This window comes from Syngnathus typhle, linkage group LG4 (assembly GCF_033458585.1).
Source record: "Syngnathus typhle isolate RoL2023-S1 ecotype Sweden linkage group LG4, RoL_Styp_1.0, whole genome shotgun sequence".
Taxonomy (NCBI): domain Eukaryota; kingdom Metazoa; phylum Chordata; class Actinopteri; order Syngnathiformes; family Syngnathidae; genus Syngnathus; species Syngnathus typhle.
Window position 1 is genome coordinate 22,300,755 of NC_083741.1, and position 21,137 is coordinate 22,321,891.

At 40.2% G+C, this 21,137-nt stretch overlaps 1 protein-coding gene across 2 annotated transcripts in view; it reads left to right on the plus strand.

Annotated features, from left to right (window-relative positions):
- LOC133153154 (protocadherin-9) overlaps nucleotides 1-21,137 on the plus strand; it is a 108,163-nt gene that overhangs the window by 74,283 nt on the left and 12,743 nt on the right. The window contains exon 4 of one of the 2 annotated variants that reach the window (XM_061277237.1): nucleotides 8,618-8,819. In XM_061277237.1, coding sequence (XP_061133221.1) covers nucleotides 8,618-8,819 — 202 coding nt within the window. The remainder of the gene's footprint in view (nucleotides 1-8,617; nucleotides 8,820-21,137) is intronic. The other variant, XM_061277238.1, reaches the window with a different exon arrangement.

Genomic DNA, 21,137 nt, shown 5'->3' on the forward strand with positions numbered 1-21,137 from the left:
GCAATACAACTGCAGTAGCTCACCAAGCTAAATTAAAAAAAAAAATAGTGCATTGGTTCGGAATTCCCCAGCTTGTTTGGCTTGCTGAGCTGCCTTAATTTGGTTGTATCATATTTATGCCTCCTGGTTGATACTCGACGAGATTAATCATCGTAAAATATGAGTCAGATCTGCCGCTTGTTTCCTGGAGGTAAAAGCTTGTAAGTCCACTTGTAAATACACCCAGAAGAGAGCATGTCCTCCGAGACAAATATTAGCAAAAGTGAGGGGGTGAAAAAATAAAAAGGCTTGCTTGTTATATGTTGCTTTCGGCTTTATCTGACAAAACGCCCTGCATGTTTGTAGATGTATGCTTGGTTGTGGGATTTTATTAAAGGAAGGGAAGATTATGAAAGCTTAACAAAGTGGAGGAGGGTGACAGTCAAGGTTATTTTGTTGTTGTAGCCTATCGTCTCTGGCCCGTCGTAGCGACCAGCTAAAAGTGCTGAAAGCTAGCGTCTGAAATCAGAATAAGATCTTGCGCTAGCAGTGTATTTCTGAGGCCAGTTAATACCCTCTGTACAATCTGCGCATTTCTGATATTGGCTGCTACGATCTTTCATCTTGACATAAGCTGGCATATGCTGAGTGGCTCCACATGTTTATCTTTTGTGCAACAAAAGCAAGGCCAGAGCATGGAAGGTAATCACTTCAAAGACCTCTATGCTCGACTCCAGCGTTAGATGCTGCTTTCCTTCTAATCAGCCGCTGACCGTGCGGGTATTATGTGCACTGGAAATGAGTTCACAAGATGTTCCGACTCCAAGTCGGGTGATGCAAATTGGGTGTTTTCCAGTTAAGGCTGTTATGGAGGAATACACAGTAGCCATTCTTTTTAAAGCCAGAGCTTTAATTATCTAAAGCTTTGATGCTCAAGTTTTTTAGGAAAAGTTGGAAAACTCTTACGTATGTAGAAAATACAGTAAACAGAAGATTTTTGCAAAGTACGGCTCTGTCCACCACAGGGTGACCATTTTCTGCACCTCAACCACTTTGGAAGGAGCAAAATGTTTGTGTAGAATAGTTTTAAGTTTGTTGCATGTGTTTTCATCGTGAGCCTGGTAAAATATAAGCCTGGAAAAATATTTAAATATTTTTTTTACCCAGTTTGGGTGTGACTAAAGATAAAGGCAACAGCCATCTTTTTGGATCGCATTACAAATGTTACCAGAAAAAAATGTAAATGTCACTATTTTCAAACAATCTCAAATACATTTGTAATCCCTTATAAAACATTTGCAGAAAAGTCTTTTTCATTTATGGGTGTGTATGAAAACAGATTTAGTCAACATGGATGTCGTGACATTTGACTGAAAAATGAAGCACTTAAAGCACACTGACCTGCCATTTCTTAAACCTCTTCTTAAACCAACAGTGCCATCTGGAGGAGTCAAAAATACAATAATTAGTTCATAAAGCAATTATGAAGCTTCATTTTCCCATCACTAGAAACACATGGATATCTTCAGATTTCTTTTTCACCTCCAAAAGTAGGACTTCCAAAGGAACATGTTCATACTGTCAAACGGTTTTCACTTCACCAAGCTCTTCCACTTTGGTAATGCACACACATGAGGGACAGAAGACAGATACATGTGACAGAGCAAGAAGTCACCCCCGTTGACTAATGAAATTAAATGACAGCTCCTGAGCAAGAAGGGATGCTGTGAGAGCTAGCCAGACTGAGAAAGAGAGTGTGAAGTCGGCGAGGTTGGGGGATTGTGTCCAGCCAGGAAATTGAAGCCATCGCAAGCAAATTGAGTTCAGGTCATTTTGGCGGGCAAGAGCAGACCAATCAATTTGGCCTACTACTCAGTGCCTGTCAGGCTCACAGAAGGACACCTTGGCATCCAATAATAAGAGCACAGCAAACAACCCAAGTCCTGGCTCACTTACTCTCAGCTACCATCAAGCTATCTGTAATTTCTCCTTAGGGGCAATACAGCAATAGAACTAGTCTGCTATATGAGCTATATTTGTGTTGATACGAGCTGTCAAGTTAAAAGGTCGGTGCGATCCCTTTCACCGATTCGTCCATCTAGTACTGCGTGAATACTGACGAGACGTTTGCATCCTCTCAAGTAGGAATCAACTGCTCGTTGTTTTCACGTTTCCGAATTGCGCCTAATAGCAGCTGCATTCAAACTGAAGCCGATTACAGCAGTCGGCTAATTAACGAACAAATTGTCTGTCTCGTTCGGGAAGGTGAATTACTGCACGGCTGTTGTCAGATGAACAGAAAATAATCTCGTGTGATCCATCCATCCATCCATCTTCTTCCGCTTATCCGGGGTCGGGTCGCGGGGGCAGCAGCTTCAGGAGGGACTCCCAGACTTCCCTCTCCCCAGCCACTTCGTCTAGCTCATCCCGGGGGATCCCAAGGCGTTCCCAGGCCAGCTGAGAGACATAGTCTCTCCAGCGCGTCCTGGGTCGTCCCCGGGGTCTCCTACCGGTGGGACATGCCCGGAACACCTCCCCAGGGAGGCGTCCAGGAGGCATCCTGATGAGATGCCCGAGCCACCTCATCTGGCTCCTCTCAACGTGGAGGAGCAGCGACTCTACTCCGGGTCTCTCCCGGATGACCGAACTTCTCACCCTATCTCTAAGGGAGAGCCCGGACATCCTGCGGAGAAAACTCATTTCGGCCGCTTGTATCCGGGATCTCGTTCTTTCGGTCACGACCCATAGCTCGTGACCATAGGTGAGGGTAGGAGCGTAAATCGACCGGTAAATTGAGAGCTTTGCCTTTTGGCTCAGCTCTCTCTTTACCACGACGGACCGGTACAAAGTCCGCATTACTGCCGACGCTGCACCGATCCGCCTGTCGATCTCGCGCTCCATCCTCCCCTCACTCGTGAACAAGACCCCAAGATACTTAAACTCCTCCACTTGGGGCAGGATCTCATCCCCGACCTGGAGAGGGCATTCCACCCTTTTCCGATCGAGGACCATGGACTCGGATTTGGAGGTGCTGACCCTCATCTCGTGTGATTTCTAGTTAAATTACATGAGTTTAATAACATGAAAAACAGAAACTTTATTGCAGCCAATTTAAAAAAAGGTAAACGTATCAAGGAACTGATGTTTTAAAACAGTCGTGTGTTTGTTTTTGTCTGTGCCCTCTGCTAACCTGTGGACAGTACGTGGCACCACATTCTCGTTCATTAACTAAATTACACAGCAGGAACGCTGCAATGCTGAGGCAACAGGCGAAAAGCAGAAGAATCATACAACCCCAAAGGCCTAATTATCTCTGCCGGCTCCCAATTAATCTATTAAGTTGTTCTGGCTCAACAGCAAGACCTGAGGCGCCATTTCAGATATCAATATATTGCACCATCAAATAGACATGTTGCAGGTGCTTTTGATGGCTAGAATGCTGCTCCTGTATCTGCTTTCCAAATGCATGAACATTTTCAAATATCCAAAAGGAATCCAGCTCACACACAAGCTCCATTTTTTTTTTTACAGTGTTGAACTGTGTAATTTTAGGGCTTCTCATTGTTGAGCCTTCACTGGCTTCCAAAGATTGACTTGCAGGGCTTAGCAAATGGAAAACTGCTCTCATGCTATTGATGACTTTCAAATCAGTCACTGATTGTTTCTGTGATTAGCCACCGGATTTAGAATGCTAAGAGGGGCAAGTCGGGTTATGAGATTCATGGGGGTACAGATTGTAGACATTAAGTTTGTTTACACACTGCCAGTGGAGTAGAGTTAGCGCACGTGAGTGATTGCTGGAATATTGCTCTCATCTCTTTAAACTAATAATCATTCTGCATTTTCCCCCCCAACACCCAAGCCCCCAAAGATAGCCTTCCCTCTCTGTTCTTCCCCACTTCAATAATGCTAATGTTGTTCTGAGGCTAGCAGGGGATGGGAACAGTAAAAAAACAAACAAATAAAAAACAATATACAGTAGAGTAGTATTGAAAGGTGTACTTTGTCTCGCTTAGATTTTTAGGTAGTTTGAAAGACTCCCAAGTGAGCACATGCAAATTTACTACTTTTGAGTCTGTGCTCTTATTTATAAGACAAGACGTTGTTGCAAAAATGCAAATTTTTATACCATGGTTTGTTTATCAAAAAAAAAATATATATATATATATATATATATGGGGGTATGTTCAAAATATTTAATAAGGTGTAAGTTTTGCCTCGGGGTATCCTTGAATAACAAACATTGTTTCCAGTGATTTCCGTGACATAAGCAGCACGTTAGTGGCATTTTTCACTAAAGACAAATGTCACGTTCTTGCAGCCATCAAATCCTACTATTTAACATATTTACACAATTCTTTTTTTCGTTATACAATTGTAGCAATTATATAGTTTCCTTTAACTTGCCTTTTTTTGCTTTGCCAGGATGCAATGTGATTATACCTCCACAGAGTACAATTACTTCTTATAACTCAGGTGTATAAAGTGACTTGGTCAGCTATTTCGGCTGCAATAGGGCAGAGTCAGTCAGTAATAAAAAACATTCTACATGAAAATGCTATTTTTTTTCTTTACTTGCTTGAGCTCAACATTTCACAGTCATCACAGAACTGCTATGAGTGTGACACCGCACCATAGCTGCTGGCACATACGCTCAGAGCAGGGTGTCAATGCAAGATCTGGTGCCAATGTCAACAATTTTCCATGGCGCTTTAGCGTCAAAAGTTGTTAAATGTCAAGCGGACATCTGCTGCTTCGTAATGTTGATTAAAAAACTACAGGTTGTAAAATGTAGAGGAGTTGCCAGACAAAAACGTGTTGCCATTAGTATTTTCAGGTCACCAGAAAAGAAATCGCGTCCATTAAACTTGGTAGCAATCTACCAAACTGTATAACAAATGGAATGATGAAAAATAACCATTTACTTATAATTAAGGTTATTAAGGTGTTTTGTGTTTGTAGTATGAAATTGTGCTGTGGTTATTTATTATTATTATTATTATTAATTATTATTATTATTATTATTATTATCAGTAGTATTAGTATTGTATTATTTTTATTATTATTAATATTATAATTATTATCAGTACTACAGTATTATTAATATTATGTTATTATTATTAATAATATTATTATAATTTGAGATGTCAAGGCCCATGTTCAGTGCTCGTGATCCTCGGCACCTCTGCTCAGTACTCAACAGTCGCCAGACTGGCAAATTCTCTTCTCACTGTGAAAGTCACAGAGAGAAGAAGTGCTGTCTCTCGCGCTTTACGGCTGGAGATGCCAGCAGAGAGTAGTGCCAATGAATGAATCAGAAGAGGTTAACATGTAGCTGATTCTCTGTGGCAGTTCAACAGATTTTTCCAGCCCAGCTTCAGGCGCACAGAGCAGGTTGCACTACTCCAATCTCGCAGTTCTCAGTAACCTGAAGTCAGCTTTATTTAACGACAGCCCAAATTTAGAGTGAAGGTGGAGAGCGAGAGCAAGCGGTAGTGAGATGTTAGCTTCACCCGAGACAGCAAGTGTGAAAGCACTGTGTTTTAGATGGTGGCAGAAGTTGCGGAGGTTGCTAAAAATATGAATAATTATCAATCTGAATCAAAAATGCTTCAATCTAGTCAAATGATTACATCAACCTTTTCCTGGTCTGAATTCCGACACACTTTCCACCATTTTATTTTTACATTAAAAAAAAAAAACAAGGAAATAATCCTGAAGCCAATAAAGGACTAGAATTTGACACATCGAGTCAATAATTTAGTGCATCTCATCCCAGTGCTTTGCTTTTATAACTCTCATTACTCTTTTGGACTGTGCTCATCACCCTCGTTTTCCAACTTTGGCACATGAATCAGATAAGCAAGCCCAGCTGAGTGAGAATATTGGACGAGCATTCATGTTGGCAGAATCAGTTCTTGAAGCAAGACGGTCTAATGCGAATGCATGCAGAGATAAGGAGTACTCATCGAAATGTGACTAAAACATATGCTGAGTTTACAGCATCGCTTTCTTAAATGAACAACTAAATGTGGAAGCCTGCGAACCTGGCCACAGGACAGACTGAGTCAGAGCGAGCCGAGTCATTTGCGTAAAAATCCAAAATAGGCAAGACTGTGCTTCAACTGTCACTTAATATTAATCTTCCTCATAAACAAAGATGGCTGAAGCAAAGCATCAAGATTATTTCATTGTTTTGTTTTTTTTAGATGTATTTACAAAGGTGACCAGCAGATGGCAGGGCACCTTTGTTCTTCCAAGGACATAAAGGGGAGGAATGGAAAGAGATCTTGTGAGTTCTACTCTCCCGCATGACTGATCTCCCTTAGCGGTGCGATTGCGAGAACACACTCGTAGGATGTGTTCTCTCACTGCAGGTGTCAGACTGCTGCAAGATAAGATTATTTGTGGGGCGGGGGGTGAGGAGGTTGCATTCTGGCTGTGCAATTGTGTGCGTCTGAGCATTAACATTCTGCTCAGTGTGTGTGTGCGTATGAACATCTCCTTTTAAGATTGCAATGTTGTACAGTGTTTTCTTGAAATATTACCACACACGTTGTTTTGGCTTTTAACACTGCGCTCCATGTGGTCAGAAGCGAAAAGAAAGGAGGAAGAAAAGTGTACAAAGGAACATTGTTAGACGTGTCTTTACAGTCACACGGCGTGGGTCTTTATTTTGACAGGCCTGGCAAAACGTTTTTCATTTTTAAAAAGGACGAGATGCTGCAAAATGCAATTTTCAGTCTGTTTTAAACACAGATTGCAGGTTTAAAAGTCAATATTCCATTTTGGTTTAAAGGGCTACTTGTTTGTTCTTGATTTTAATATGAAAAACCGAGCTCTGAATCAATGAAGCCGGCGCAGTTTAAATTCATTTGGAATGCAACCATCTACTTTTATAGGCCTAGCTAAGATTTACAGCTACAACTAGTCTGTACAGGGCTCAGACATTTTCCTCTTTCATCATTTATGTTGACTTGGATGACATTTGGATGACGTGTGCAAAACGTGCTTCTGATCATGCCGGCTAAATTTTTGTACAGTTTGCATAGCAAGGGCAAATGTTATTCCAGCTCTTCCTCATCGTATGCAAGCTTGCGTTACATGTCACCTTGCAGTAATAACCTGCTTCTATTTTTTTTTTTTTTTGACAGTGTTTGTGCAGGGAAATTATTCACCAAAAAAAAAAAAAAACAAGCAGATAATAAGGGTTAGCAGGCGTGATAAGCCATAATAGCTTGTAAACTGGCAGCAGGGACAGTTAAAGCTGGTTTATGCTAATATTATTACAACCGACAGTCGCCAAGCCGGAACGCGGAAAATATCTTCAAACGTACAATCGGCCACGTCTCAGAGATGGAATCAATTCACACATTTGCAAGTCTCACATAAATCTCAAGTAGTCACATTCGAGTCTGAGCCAAGTCCCACGTCATTTGGATTTGGGCAAGTCCGGTCCAGTCCTGCCTTGTGATATGTCAAGTCATGATCTATCAAGGGAGTAGCTTCCATCCACCCTCGGTTTTCCATTCTGTTGTTCCTGTACCCATAAATGCACCCATCCATTATTTACATCCATCACTATGGAAGTATTTTAATCTGAAGGAAGCATACTCTTTGCAAGACCACCCCCCTCGCCCCTCCCTCAACTAGGCAACCTTTCCCTTATTTCTATTATTAGACACCTTTTTTAGTTGGATTGAATGCTGCATGTTCTCAGAGCAATTTTAAATATATAATGAGGTCGTTTGCATTAGACTGCAGATTGGTTGACCTTTGCTTTTTGCCAATAATTACTGTAAAAGCTGCCATGCCTGTCTGTCATCAACAATGATATGGCACGAACACCTCGCTCTGCCCACAAAAGGTTAGCTGGAGGCTTGGGTCTGGACTTATGAAAAAGCCGCAGGAAAATGTCATTAGAGCTGGAGGGAAAAGACAATCAAAATTAGTCGTTGGAAATTCAATCAAGTCAGCTTTAAAGATTGTGTGTGTGCATGCTGAGTGTGTGTGAGTGCCCGCATACCAATAATTACCAGTTCCTTTCTCCGTCGAATAATTTTGTCAACTCCACTTTGACTTTGCAAACCCAAATCAAACCGAGAGCACTGAGTAAACCATTTTATGACATGCTAACACTTTGCCACGAATAGCTTTGTGTTGTACTCTGTTAATCATGTCTGCTGTTACATACAAGAGCACATTTTCTCTTTTTTTTTTTTCGTGATGAGTAATCTTCTTGCTAATATGGGTTGTCTCACTGTGCAGTGAAACGTGACTGTTTTGCATTTATTAACCCCGCCCCCCACACACACATCAGCCATAAATCTGAAACTGCATCATTTTATCAATGTTATTATTAATAATTAACCAATTTTCAACCCCTCTTCTTACTGAGTCTAAATTATCCAAGGCGACGTATTACCAACTGCAGCACTGTGAAGTAGCATGCACAAATAGATATTAATTTTCTGATAGTTATATAGTTAAAAAATGCACAAAATTTATAATTAAATAATTACATAATAATTAAAATAATTTTATGATAATGATCTAAAAAATACCTAAAAATTAAAAGAAAATTAAAAAAAGGCAGAGCACTAACATGGAAGGCTCTGTTGTGTGCTCTTGGTTCTAGTCGCAGCGACGCGTCACGTTTCACCTGCCGGACGGCTCCCAGGAGAGCTGCAGTGACAGCGGTCTGGGGGAGCACGAGCCCGTTGGCAGTGGCTCCCTCCTCACACAACCTCTCCCTCTGGTGCAGGCGCAAGACGACTTCTACGAGCAGGCCTCCCCCGACAAGAGAACCGAAGCAGACGGCAACTCTGATCCCAACTCTGGTGAGTTTCACCATTGGGTGTCCAAACAGATTTTTGATCTTAGTATATTCAACAAGAGAGCTCCAGGTTGTGATAAAACTGTGAAAAAATAAAAAGGGACTTGAAGAATACAAGACGTGGTTAAGAACACAAGTTCTCAAGTATGATTTCATTTGGAACTGCTCAAGTGGGTTTCCAGTGTATACATGAGCAGGTCATTCATTTCTCAGTTAATCATCCAGACATGTTGGTGCTTCCCAAGAGCCAACCTGGGTCTCCCGAAGGCTCTTCACCTATTTGTGAAACTCATTGGATTTATTTAGAGATGATTTCCCAGTAGGAAGTCGAGGTGCTCTGAAGATGTTAACTTTCTACTGGGATGTACATCTCCGACCCACTTTTTTCATTTTATCATTAAATGCCAAGGCGTGCGTAGAGATCAAGCGCATCGCCCCAAGGTCGGTGGCAGGTTGTGTTGCGAGGGCGGAGGAGTCGGCGCCACGGAAAAACGAGTACCATGAGTAAACGGGGGGTGCTCTTTGACACAATTGTAGCGGATCGAGTTGTAGTTGACACGTGAACTAAAGTGAGTAATATGCTGGCCTCTTTGTCTCAGAGTGTTTTTAAATAGCATCTAATGATTTGAATAATGAAGAATCCATACATGGCACGTTTCGCTCTGTATTTATAGATAAGCAAGATAAATCATATGTACAGCGTTCCCCTCTATTGTTTGTTTCACTTTTAACCTCACTTCACCAGATATTTTTCTTCCTTCTAAGTCAGACCATTTAAAAAAAAGTCAACTTTTTCGAGGAATTGGTTTTACAAAAAAAAATAATCCGAAAAGCATAAACATTAGAGGTCGTCGGCAACAAAATAGGCTTCAAGCGCATCCCTTCACTCAGGCTATTCAAAAATTCTGAATGTGGCGTACTTATGTACGTCTGGCGGGAGTTGCTTCTTCATCTTCTTAGGAAAATATGAAGAAAAAGCAACGGTGAACACGGCAACTAACTTTCGGTTTGCACAACAACAATTCACAGACACTTTAATACTGCAAAGAAAAAGCGGACATTGTTTGGGAAATTACTAGACTAACAAAAAAATATCTCTATTAAGTAATTAATACAGGTGGAAACTAAATGAAAAAGTTCCCCTCAAATATTTCTCAAAGAAACAATGTTTGAATGGTTCAAGCAGACACAATTCAAGTAAAGAAAATCGAAAAAGTTAAGACAGAAAACCAAGCTGACATTTTCCAAAGCTGACCTCTCAAGAGGTACTAAAGTATGTGGGCGCCCTCCCGCGACAAGGACACCAACCGCATCACGCGAACAAGAGGGACACTTGGGTGTTGAAGGAGCCAATGAAGTGAGCCAGGAAACTAAATACACACTGGTTAATTATTCAGATAAGAACACAAGTGCAGGTAAAAAGCTCAAGCACTGACGCAATGGCTCGCCATTGTCATGCTTTAAAGCATTTCAATCTCTTAGTTAACGCAATCCAGGGAGTAAGCTTTTTTTTTTTTTTTAAATGACAGACCTGAGCAAGAAATGTAGTTCCTTCACGGATTTGAATTATAAGCATTTATCATGCAGCGCCATAATATTGATGTATACATAAACAAATGATAAAAACCGCAACGGACATGAGTTTATTACAACAATCGTGAATCAAATACCCCGTTGCCAAGAAGATATAGGCGTGCTTGATGATCTATAAAACATCTTTAAGCATTTTTACTCTGTCCGCTGTTGGATCTGAAAAGTCATTTTAATGACGCTTGGATGCCAGCCAATCAAATGAGTGAATGTTGAATTTGAGTTAACCTGCCACCTTACGGCATTTGACGGCTAGACTCAACCGACATTTCCAAACTCCCACGCTTTCTTCTTCAGGGTATATCAAATTTACAAATGAGTCCACAAAATACGACAAGGACATTATTTAAGAAAGTTAGAATGTCAACTCAGTCCTGTAAGGAATGTGACAGAGGAAACTTTTTTTCTTTAGGTACTTACATAACGAAAGGCGTATAGAGGCAATAACAAAACGTCGTCAGCATATTTGCATTTCAACAAATACAAAATTCATAGTGATCTGAGCAAGAGACTGCATCTACTCATCTATAATGAATCATATTTACAGTGAACCTAGAGATGAGTCAGCACGCCGCATCTCGACACTTCCTTTCGTTAAGACACAACAGGGGGAAGATGTGTTGTGCTGCACTACTTCCTCGCACACGCCGGCTGCTTTTCAAGTGTGTTGTCTGCTCTCATGTGTGGTAATTAGTCTTTTATCTGCATAAAGTTAGAACCAGTAACATCCACATTGTGGTATGAATATTCGGATGACTGATATACTGTAGTTCAGGGGCGTCAAACTTTTTTTTGTCACAGGCCGCATTATAGTCATAGTTTGTTTCAAAGGGCCATTAAAATTGTCAACCCAAGTAAATGTATGAACGTCTCATATTGCATATATTGTACAGGCTACACAACAAGCTAGTTTTCAAAACAGAGACTAGTAAAAACCGTTCAAATATTTAAAAATGAAATATTGAAATCAAATAAAATATTTTACAATAAAAATTACTTAATTAATGGTAATAAAAATTGCTGACAATATCTTTTTTAAAAATGAAATTTTGGATATGGCATATAAATTCGACTGTCTTTGCAGGCCGTATCTGGCCCCCGTGCCTTGAGTTTGACTGTACTCAACTAAGTTGAATCTTTGACAGTATAGATGCAAGAGAAACCGAAGTAACAATTACAATTTCAAATTATTAAAAAAAAAAAATGCTTGCCAATAATCAGAAAGCAAATTTATTTTATCACTCAAATGTATAAAGTTACTTTTGGGGTGTGGTGGGGCAACGAGAAGTTGAATGCATTCAACTGGCCTCTATTGACGTTCTCCCAGTTCTTCCACTGATGATTACAACCTCCATATTATTGATGTTGCAGTGAACTGCAAAGACGTCAAACCTCTTGAGAATGAGCGATGCAAATATTTCATCCGAGCAGTTGTATGATATATGCACAGAGACAACTAGATGACTGAAACGATGCAGAGTGAGAGTGGATAAGTGGTCAGGTTGTTATTTAAAATCGTATATTACAACTCCGCCTTGAGAAGCTGTCACTGTGCTTGCTAGAAAAGGGACAGGTTTGTTGAAAATGCAACCATTATGGCCATTACTCACATGAATATTTCAGATTAATCGCTCACAGTCATGTATCTTCATACAGGAGGAAAACATGCACCTGATGTGTCTCTATGGCAGAAAACACCGGAACATCCGAACACTAACTACGTTTGGCAGGTTAGCCAGGAAAAAAAAAGTTATATTATGAGATGCAAAATGTGTTCGGCTACAACTTGGTACTATGCCGCAGACAATACAATAAATATATGAAATTTATTTACCGTATTTTCCGGACTCTAAGGCGGACCTAAAAACCTAAAATTTTCTCAAAAGCCGACAGTGCGCCTTATAGTCCGGTGCGCCTTATATATGGACTAAATTCCTAAATCTAAACTGGCCCCAAGCATTGTGTCATGAAATCAATCATAAGTGGCCCGCTGAAGACTATGAATCATGAATCAAAACGACTATGGATCATTATTTTGTGATTATAAATTAATTTGTTGCGTCTGAAGTTGAAATAGAAATGATAAATAGAGAATGATTTGATTTGGATTAAAAATCTGACATGATGCATTAATGGTGCATAGTCCGGTGCGCGTTATATAAGGACAACGTTTTAAAATGGGCCATTCATTGAAGGTGCGCCTTATAGTCCGGTGTGCCTTATAGTCCGAAAAATACGGTAAGTTATTTTTCATAAAAAATGTAAATAATTTATAATGAAATACGTAAATAAAAATAAATTACCTTTATTGTCATTGTAACCACACAGTACACTACAAGTTAGATTTAAAACCTAATTGATTATTTAAAGTTGGAAATGTGAAAGCTGCAATGGAATTCTGTGGGAGATCTGTGCTTGAAGAAAGAAAAAGAAAATCTCCCCCTTACAGCTTGAAATAGACTTCAGTGTAAATAGGAAATGTTGTCTTGGAAACACTTTTAAGAATGTGCTTTTCAGTCAATGGGATCATACTGATTTTGGATAGTGGTTGCGACAAGAGTGGAGACATGTCTGAAATGCTGAACTCTTTCCCGGCAGCCATGTTGTTATTGTAGTTCACACGTCTTTCAACAATTTAGGAGGAACAATAACAGGCTGTCAGTTTGGCAGGCGTACGACCCCATGCAGCACAACTGCTACTCACAAGTGCCACTGATTCGTTTTCGTGTGATTCATTTCAGTTTGGAAAGACAATGCAAGAGCTTTAGATTCTTCTTCTTCAAAAGAAAAGCAAACTTTTTTCCCACTAGTATAATTTTCCATACAGCTTTAGATCATATATCAGGAAGCGGTGTTAATCTCTCCTCTCTATTGGCCTCTGTAAATATGTTGCCCTAGGATACAATGGGCTTTAAAGGATTTCTGTCTTCAAAGAGAAATTAGACAGGTGCTTGAGAAGCCAACTAAATGGAAATGCTTGCTGGAGCATACAGGCGGAAGCGGGGTGCTGCTGTCAACCGGTAAACATCGTCTCAAACTCGCCTCAGTCATTATCGCCCTAGTCAGTGCCAACAGCTTGGGTGAGCAGACGGGGGCCTGATGAAGAGCATCCTCTAAGATGATTAGTCACAGTAAGGAGAAGAAGAAGATTCCTAGGAATGTGGGATTATAGTCGACTCTTGGTCCCCGGGAGAGTGGCAAAACATAGCAATTGGCAAGTAGCTGTTTAATAACTTGCAATTAAGACAAACTGTTGACTCCAAATCGAGTCAATCCAATAGACTAGATTAAAGACTGATTAAGGTAGTATGGTTTGTTTGTCGAAGATGAATGGAAGATTGTTTCTTTGTCAACTTTACATCAGAAATGGGTAGATTGTAAAATAGAAAATGATTTTCTCTAAATCTTGCAATCATTGTCATTATAATCTGTATTCTCTAGTGGATTGTTGTTACGTGATCAGCTTCTCTTTCTGCTAATGTATTTGCCATTGTGTGCAAAGGACGATGCTGTTTATTATAAAAGTTAAAATGATCAATTAATGTGAGGCCAGAAAAATCCAATAATGGACTCCATTTTAAAAACGTGCTAATTTAACTGCGTACGTTTGGATGATTTTGTCCATCAAATGTAATTTTTACAGAATTCCTGACCAACCAGCCATAGCTAATATTTAACATTTTCTTGTTGTAAGAAAGAAATTAATCCTTTGGGTATGTATGGTAAGACAACATTGTATTCGGGTCACCAAAGTTTCACTCAGACTGGGCTCCTCAACATTTCGATGTTGTTATTCTTATGAAGAACTTTATTGTGCTTCCTATATTATCCTTTACGCCGATGAATTTATCTCCGTGTGGCAGACTCGGTGGGAGAAATTAATCCTTTCCTATTGGTTGGCACAAGGCAGACCATTTCAAAAGTGCTGATGAGGGAACATGAACTAAATTCTAATGCTGATGCTCATCTGCTGTTATTTTGCTTGCCTGTGAAGAACCCTATAAATGTTAAAAATAATCTTTGAATGCAAAGACTGAAGTTGATTGCATTAAATAGACACTTGCAAAGTCTGCTCAAAGCTAAAAAACGCACCCTTATTATTTAGGAGATTATCGTTTGCCAAGAATGACAGGTTACTTGTCATTTTTTTGTCGTGACTTATCTGCTATTGTTCAGAAATAATACATTAAAAAAAAACCAATGCTATTAACTATTAATGCTTTGCGGTCACATTGCTCAAACTTGTTGGATCTTCATTAAAATTCATTTATTCTGATTGATGAATAATTCTATACACAAATATGCACACACACCGACACACACACACACAGAAACATTTTTCAACTGTTGTTGATGTGTTAAAAGTGCATGCAAAGAAACCTTTCGAAAAACAAAATTGTCGTAGTAACTCTTCTCTTTGCAAGTTAATTTAAAATACAAATTTTAACGAGGAGAATTTAGATGATTTAGACATCCTGGCCTGGTGATAGCGTAGGATGAGTCAGAAGTGATTTCGTTTGACAAGGGCGTGGTCTCGCAAGGACGGTGAAACTTTATTTTTGGAAGCCATGCACATGCAGGCACCCCTAAAAATTGGTGAGAAAGATAATATCGCATTGAAAATACTAGATCACAGCTGAATTCATGGTGAGCCGACAGGGCATGAAGTAATCACTCAGGGAGTCAAATGCATTCTGATCTTGTAAGTGATGGAAGGCAAAAGGTCAGTCGCCGAGCAGAGCGCATTTCAGGGGAGAAAAGCTTGTAAAAGCTTTCAGCGTGAATTTCAATGACGTTTTTCACACTTTGTTTAGTGTAGCGACGGTGTGTATTTGAAACACGGGAAACAGGTCTTGAAATTGAGTTATTACCGTTTACGGTATGGCGGCCCTTCGTTGATTATCACTTAACCCGTCTTGGCGCTCGGATCAAATGCCGTGATAACAAAAATGTGCCGATTACAGGCTATATGGAGGATTTAGAATTTATGTAGAAATATAACATTATCTCGGTTGAAGCTGTTGAGAACCTGAGAAAAGAAGTCATGTTGGGAAGTTCGCCTGAAGTGACAGCTATCGACTGAGTACAAACGTGTTAAACGTGTGCTGTTGTGTGAGGATTATAAAGAAACAAAAGTTTACACATTACACATGTAGCTGAGCAACTATTGCCAAGAACCACGCAACCTTAACTCATTCGACGACAGACGTCAAAGATATGAAATGGGTTGGCAGTGAACGAGTTAATGCATGTGTGGGTGTGAGAGTTCTGCTCAACTATGAATTGTCTTGCGCTTGCCATCTCGTGTTACTAGCCATCCACCGTGCCTCCCTGCTGTGTCTTGCTTGAACCTTAAAAGCATAAGCTAATCCCTGAAAATGCCATCCAGAGCTTGACAAGTCACCCGCTGCTTACTGGGTAATTTGCCACTAGGTGAGAGATAGCCTTTAATCTTCTTCCATTACAACCTCCCCATTTTGCATGCTGGACAGACTTAACCAGATCAAGTGTGCGACACATACTTGGCAGAGGCCAATCCCCGAAAAGCTGAATACGACATTTTCTTTTAGTTTAAAAAGTCAGCTTTTTTTTTTTCTTATAATATAAAACTACTCTCGTAGTAAACAGTGGGCGGATTCCGATTTGCATAACAGGTGGTAGTAGAAGTTCCTCTGGACATGAGACACCTGGAATGTCTCAGATGAAGTCCCTCGATCTTCAGACTTAAATGTCATGATTGACAGCTGTCTCAAGTGCCCTAATGGCAAGTAACCTTCACATTTCAGTGATATGACAATGACATTTTACACAATCAATTACAGGTGGAAAAATTGAAATGGATGATGGCTGTGCCATTTGGGTGGAATTTGAATGAGACTGAAAATGTTTATAAATTGAAACGTTTATCAAAGTTTGAACTCCAAAGCTTACTCTGTCAGTGACAAATCATGTTCATCCCAATTCTGAAATTAATTCAAAAAATAAATAAAAAAACAGGCTGGTTAGCACTGTGATAGCACACGTATCATGTACATCATAGATGTCAAACTCAAGGCCCGGGGGCCACATCATTTTACGTGGCCCGCAAAGAGAATTTGTGCATCGACTTCACGTGTCAATCCTAAATTTAAAAAAAATTACTTTTAAAAAATAGAGTTATTGCTAGCAATTTTTATTAACATTTTAATTATTCCAACCGTTTTGGCCCTCCCAAGGAAACTATGACTATGATGCGGCCCGCGACAAAAATGAGTTTTTGTGTTTGCATTTTCATCTGAATTCTATCAAAGTGATTCATTTCAATATACGGAATATTACAACCCTAATGAGGAAAAGCGGTTTTGAAAAGAAGATGGATGGATGATGTAAGATGAAGTGTGTGGGAGTAAAGCGCTTGAAAGAGCCCTCAACCTTGATGTTTCATTGATATTCTGTATCCCATTAAGGAGCTTTAAAATAGAAGACTGGTATTGTGTGATCAGGTGATTGATCAGTCAAATGGTGAGCGTTTGTGCTCTTCTGATGCATTAATTAAAGATCTGTGACATGTCAAGTCCAAAGCAAAGCGGTGGCTTCGTTAAAGAGAACCATCGCAAGTTGGTTGGCTGCACCCTTTGTAAGTTCAACCAACTCCATCTTCAACCTTCCTATATCAATGAGCGGATGTTCATAAGAAGTTCATGTTTGAAGCTCCAATGCATATTCCAAGCTACATAAAAAAAAATCAGACCAATTTCCTTTAATATGGCAACAGCTTACAGCAAAAGGAGCTTTCACACAAGTCCCAAGTGTCTTAATTAATATTTATATTTGTCCAATGCCTCAAACTTTGCCTTCAAGCTTTCATTAAATTATCATAAGTTAGGGGCCTGGTCGGGCTTTTCTGTGTAGTGTAGTGCCGTGCTGTTCTCTTACACAAATATGTTACACCATGGCATCCTCAAATCTAACCCCAACCCCAAACATTTTTGATTCATGACATAACACAAACAATACCAACAAATTGGGGGAAGGGTGTTAAAAAACAATGCTTTGCCCACCCTTTATTTTGCATTCGCCAGTGATGTGGAAAGTTGCCTTTGGCAGCCCCAAACCTTTGCACCCTAAGCATTACATTCTGCACAATTAGAGGCCATCCTATGAGCTATCTGACAGCGTGACCAGGAGGTGCACAATACCTTGTGCTCTACACAGTGTTGCTAAATGCAAGGCAGCTATGATAATTAGTGTTCCTAGCCAGAAGCTCCTCACTGGCGTCTCACCTCCGCACTGACCCGGGGAGATTGGAAAGACGCCTGCTGGCTCCCGAGGGACCGAGCCTGTCAGGTCTGTCACTTCTCCCATGACACGGGAGTGAGTGGAGGTGTTTTAAATGCCAAAAAGGAGCCCCTTTCCACAGCCCTTGTCTGGTGCTGGAATAAAAGTCCTGTCTGTCAGCGCCGTGTCCCTTGCTCTCGAGAGCCTGAAGCAAAAGCTGAAGCTAATTGTCCAGGCTGAATTACACCCGCCACCAAGGAACAAATCCGATAAGATGACGTGACATCGTTCCCGAGTTAACTTTAGCCCTGTTATACCTGCAGATGTATTTTCATAGCGCGGCATAATGCGAATGGGTCGTCGCAGCAATGGAGGGCTTTTGTCACGTTGCGCTAATTTGAATTGATTTTCAAAAATCGTCACGAATGGGATGACATTTGCATGCAGGCAGACTCGAGATCGAAGATAGCGAGCGAACCGACTCGATGCCGATCTGCATAATGATATTTGTTTGCTCTGTGTTTGTTCTCCCTTTGACACCGAGCTCAAAGTGATGAGATGCAAATTTCATGGTTTTTAGAATGAGAGGCTCACGCTTCAGCTTTCTCAAGTGAATAAGAAGTCAAGTCATCCATGCTAAGTCGAGAAAATATTTTCAGCAAACCTGCTGTATACAGCTCACAGCAGATGATGTATTTCAAAGTCACATTTGAACAGAAAGCAGCTTTTTACCTGCGTTCAAACTGGAACTTTGCTTAAACACTCGCCTCGGTGCTTGAATTCTAAGGCAAGATTGAATTTCCTTATTTTATGCTCAGGGGAACAAGCAGCATTTTCTTGCGTGTCTCTTTGTTGCCGTTTCATAAATAGGCCCATCAAATAGGCTGCTTAAAAAACAGAATACACAAATGGAGAGGTATTGGATAAAAATAAGATTTTTTCTCCCCACTAGAATAAAAAACATTGTTTTTAACACGTTTCTTTTTTTTTTAATATACATTGTGATATCGTTTGGAATGTAGATTGCAGTTAACTATTAGAAATAGTAACTTATATGTGAGGGGACGAGAATTTGGTGTAGAATGGAACAATTGCCGGAAAGAGAAAACTATTTTGGACTAAACTCATCCTATCATTGAAAATACTTTCAACTGTTACATTACGCAACCAAAAAGTGGCTTTGTTTATTTTATAATACATTCAGGCTTTTTGAGCTCTTTATGGACCAGTTTTTGAAAAACAATATCTCCTCATTATACACATTCTGTATTGAAGTCTTCTCACAGTCAAGTGCAAGAAAAAAGCAATCTGCATGGATGGACCAAATCTCTGGTACTGCAGAGCAACAAGTGTGAATGCGTGAACAACAGAGAAGTTTGAAATCATTTCATACTTAATAAAAGAGTCTTCAGTGCAATGTGCCTATGGCGACTTAACTTAAACAACTGCACATTGACACTAAGGTAAAGACTGTTAACTAAATCTAATGGAGCCTCCAACTGCACATTAGAACCAACTTTTATTTTGTAAATGACTTCTTGCCGAGGAAAACGAGCCAAAGTGCACAGCGTGGCATGATGTAAGAAGAGCAGCAGATGGGTTTGCAGAAGAGAAAGAGAGTAAACCTATCGTATCAGCGGGGCCATATGCGACTTGGATAGCATCCCAATCCGTGGTGCGTAAATAAAGCAGATGTTTGCTTGACGATTGCTGCACTCCAAAACCGCAACAGAAACTTCAAAGTTGAAAGAAAAAAAAAAAAAGTCATAGAATAGCTGGCTCCAAAACAAAACTCACATCATTGTTTTTAATGTGACTTCAATAGGATGAGTAATTAAAAGATTCATACTTCATAACTTTGTGAGAAGGTTTGAAATGAAGTGACATTTAGTCCCATTGACGGTTATAGACGTTAAAGATATGAACTGGGTTGGCAGTGAATGAGTTAAGTGACAAGCCCTCACATTTGTTGACAGCTCCGAGTAAAGGCCCACGATGTCACACGATCAGCCACGATGCCCCCACGATATGACTCAGTTGGCGTTGAGGCTTTTAAAAATGGGTCGTTGTGACCTTTCCCTTGGGTACGAGAGCTGTTTGAAAGCCAAGAGAGGACGTGGCTGTTTGCGTTGTGGCCATTATGTCATTTGCGCCGCGTATTCAGCATTCATGACGGTTTAGTGCCAAAAGCTCTGTGAGTCACTATTTTTCTGAGGATCAGGGCTGACAGGTTAAGCAATGGCGACATTAATGCCAAGTAACCGCTCCTGTTGTCCTGATTGCGCCCCGCGGTAATCTTTGTTTTTCTTTTAGAACATGAAAACGTTCATAAAACACTTTATCGGCTCAAATAAATGGGGTCAAGATGCTCGTAAATGGAAATGATGGAAGCTGAAGACTGCGGTAAAAGAAAGCGAAAGCGACAGCTAGTTTATGTCTTTTCACAGTCTCGTGTCATTTCCACTTGGCCTGAAATAGAAATTATATTGATATTTCATAGGGTGGATGTTGATGTATGTCTGATTGCCCTTGGGGGACTTTAGCTCCCCTTTAAATTAAGACTTGGAATAATCAAATACTATGAATTTTTATTCTTCTTAATCATGAAAAGGATGTGTGGGGGAACAGCAGAGCCAGAGTTGATTAAAGTGCGGCAGAGATTCATTGAATCTGGCTCAGAGCTCAAAGGAGTGGTTTAAATAGTAGTTCATTTAACAAAATGTTACGTTCTTAATGGCTAGGTAATAAGACGGTCTTTATCGTTTATTGAAAAAAGTGGAGTCGTCTCACAGCGTGATGTATGCCTCTAAAGGGAGCTTCTTGGAGCAAAGGCAGCGGGCTAGAAATATCATGAGAGAGATCAAACATTTGATCATGACTCCGCTTACCTGCCGGCTCGGACTAGAACCGACACTTGGCGCCACAATAAATCGTTTAGTCTGAAAATGACTGTTTTATGAGTGTTCAAAGCGGAAATGGGATCAATGACAGCCAAGTTCACACACACCTCGCAGATGTTCTCTCTGAGGCCAAGAGTGTCGTCATTGGAATTGCATTTTAATGCACCGCAAAAACAGCAGGAAAAAAATGCCTTTTAATTCTTTAAGCCAAACTTTATATACCGTAGCAGTTAATATTTTAGTGGCATGGATGTCACTAATTATCAAAAGAAAATAATTCATCACACAGCCAACAACGTTATTCATTCATTGCAGATCACACGGAAGGTGTTGCCCTCTTTCCCAACTCCCAAAGATGATCAAGACAAAAAGCCACACTAAACGTCCTAAACCCAAAATATCGAAACTCTCTCATATTCATCATCAGTTTGAGCTACCTTTGCATATTGGCTGCATATTATGCTCAAAGAGTAATCCTTGTTGTGTTGGCATATGATGAAAGGTGGGGATTATATAGGTCAGTCCTGATGCCCTTTTATGCTAATTACCTGGTCTATCTTCCCCTACAGCTCGCT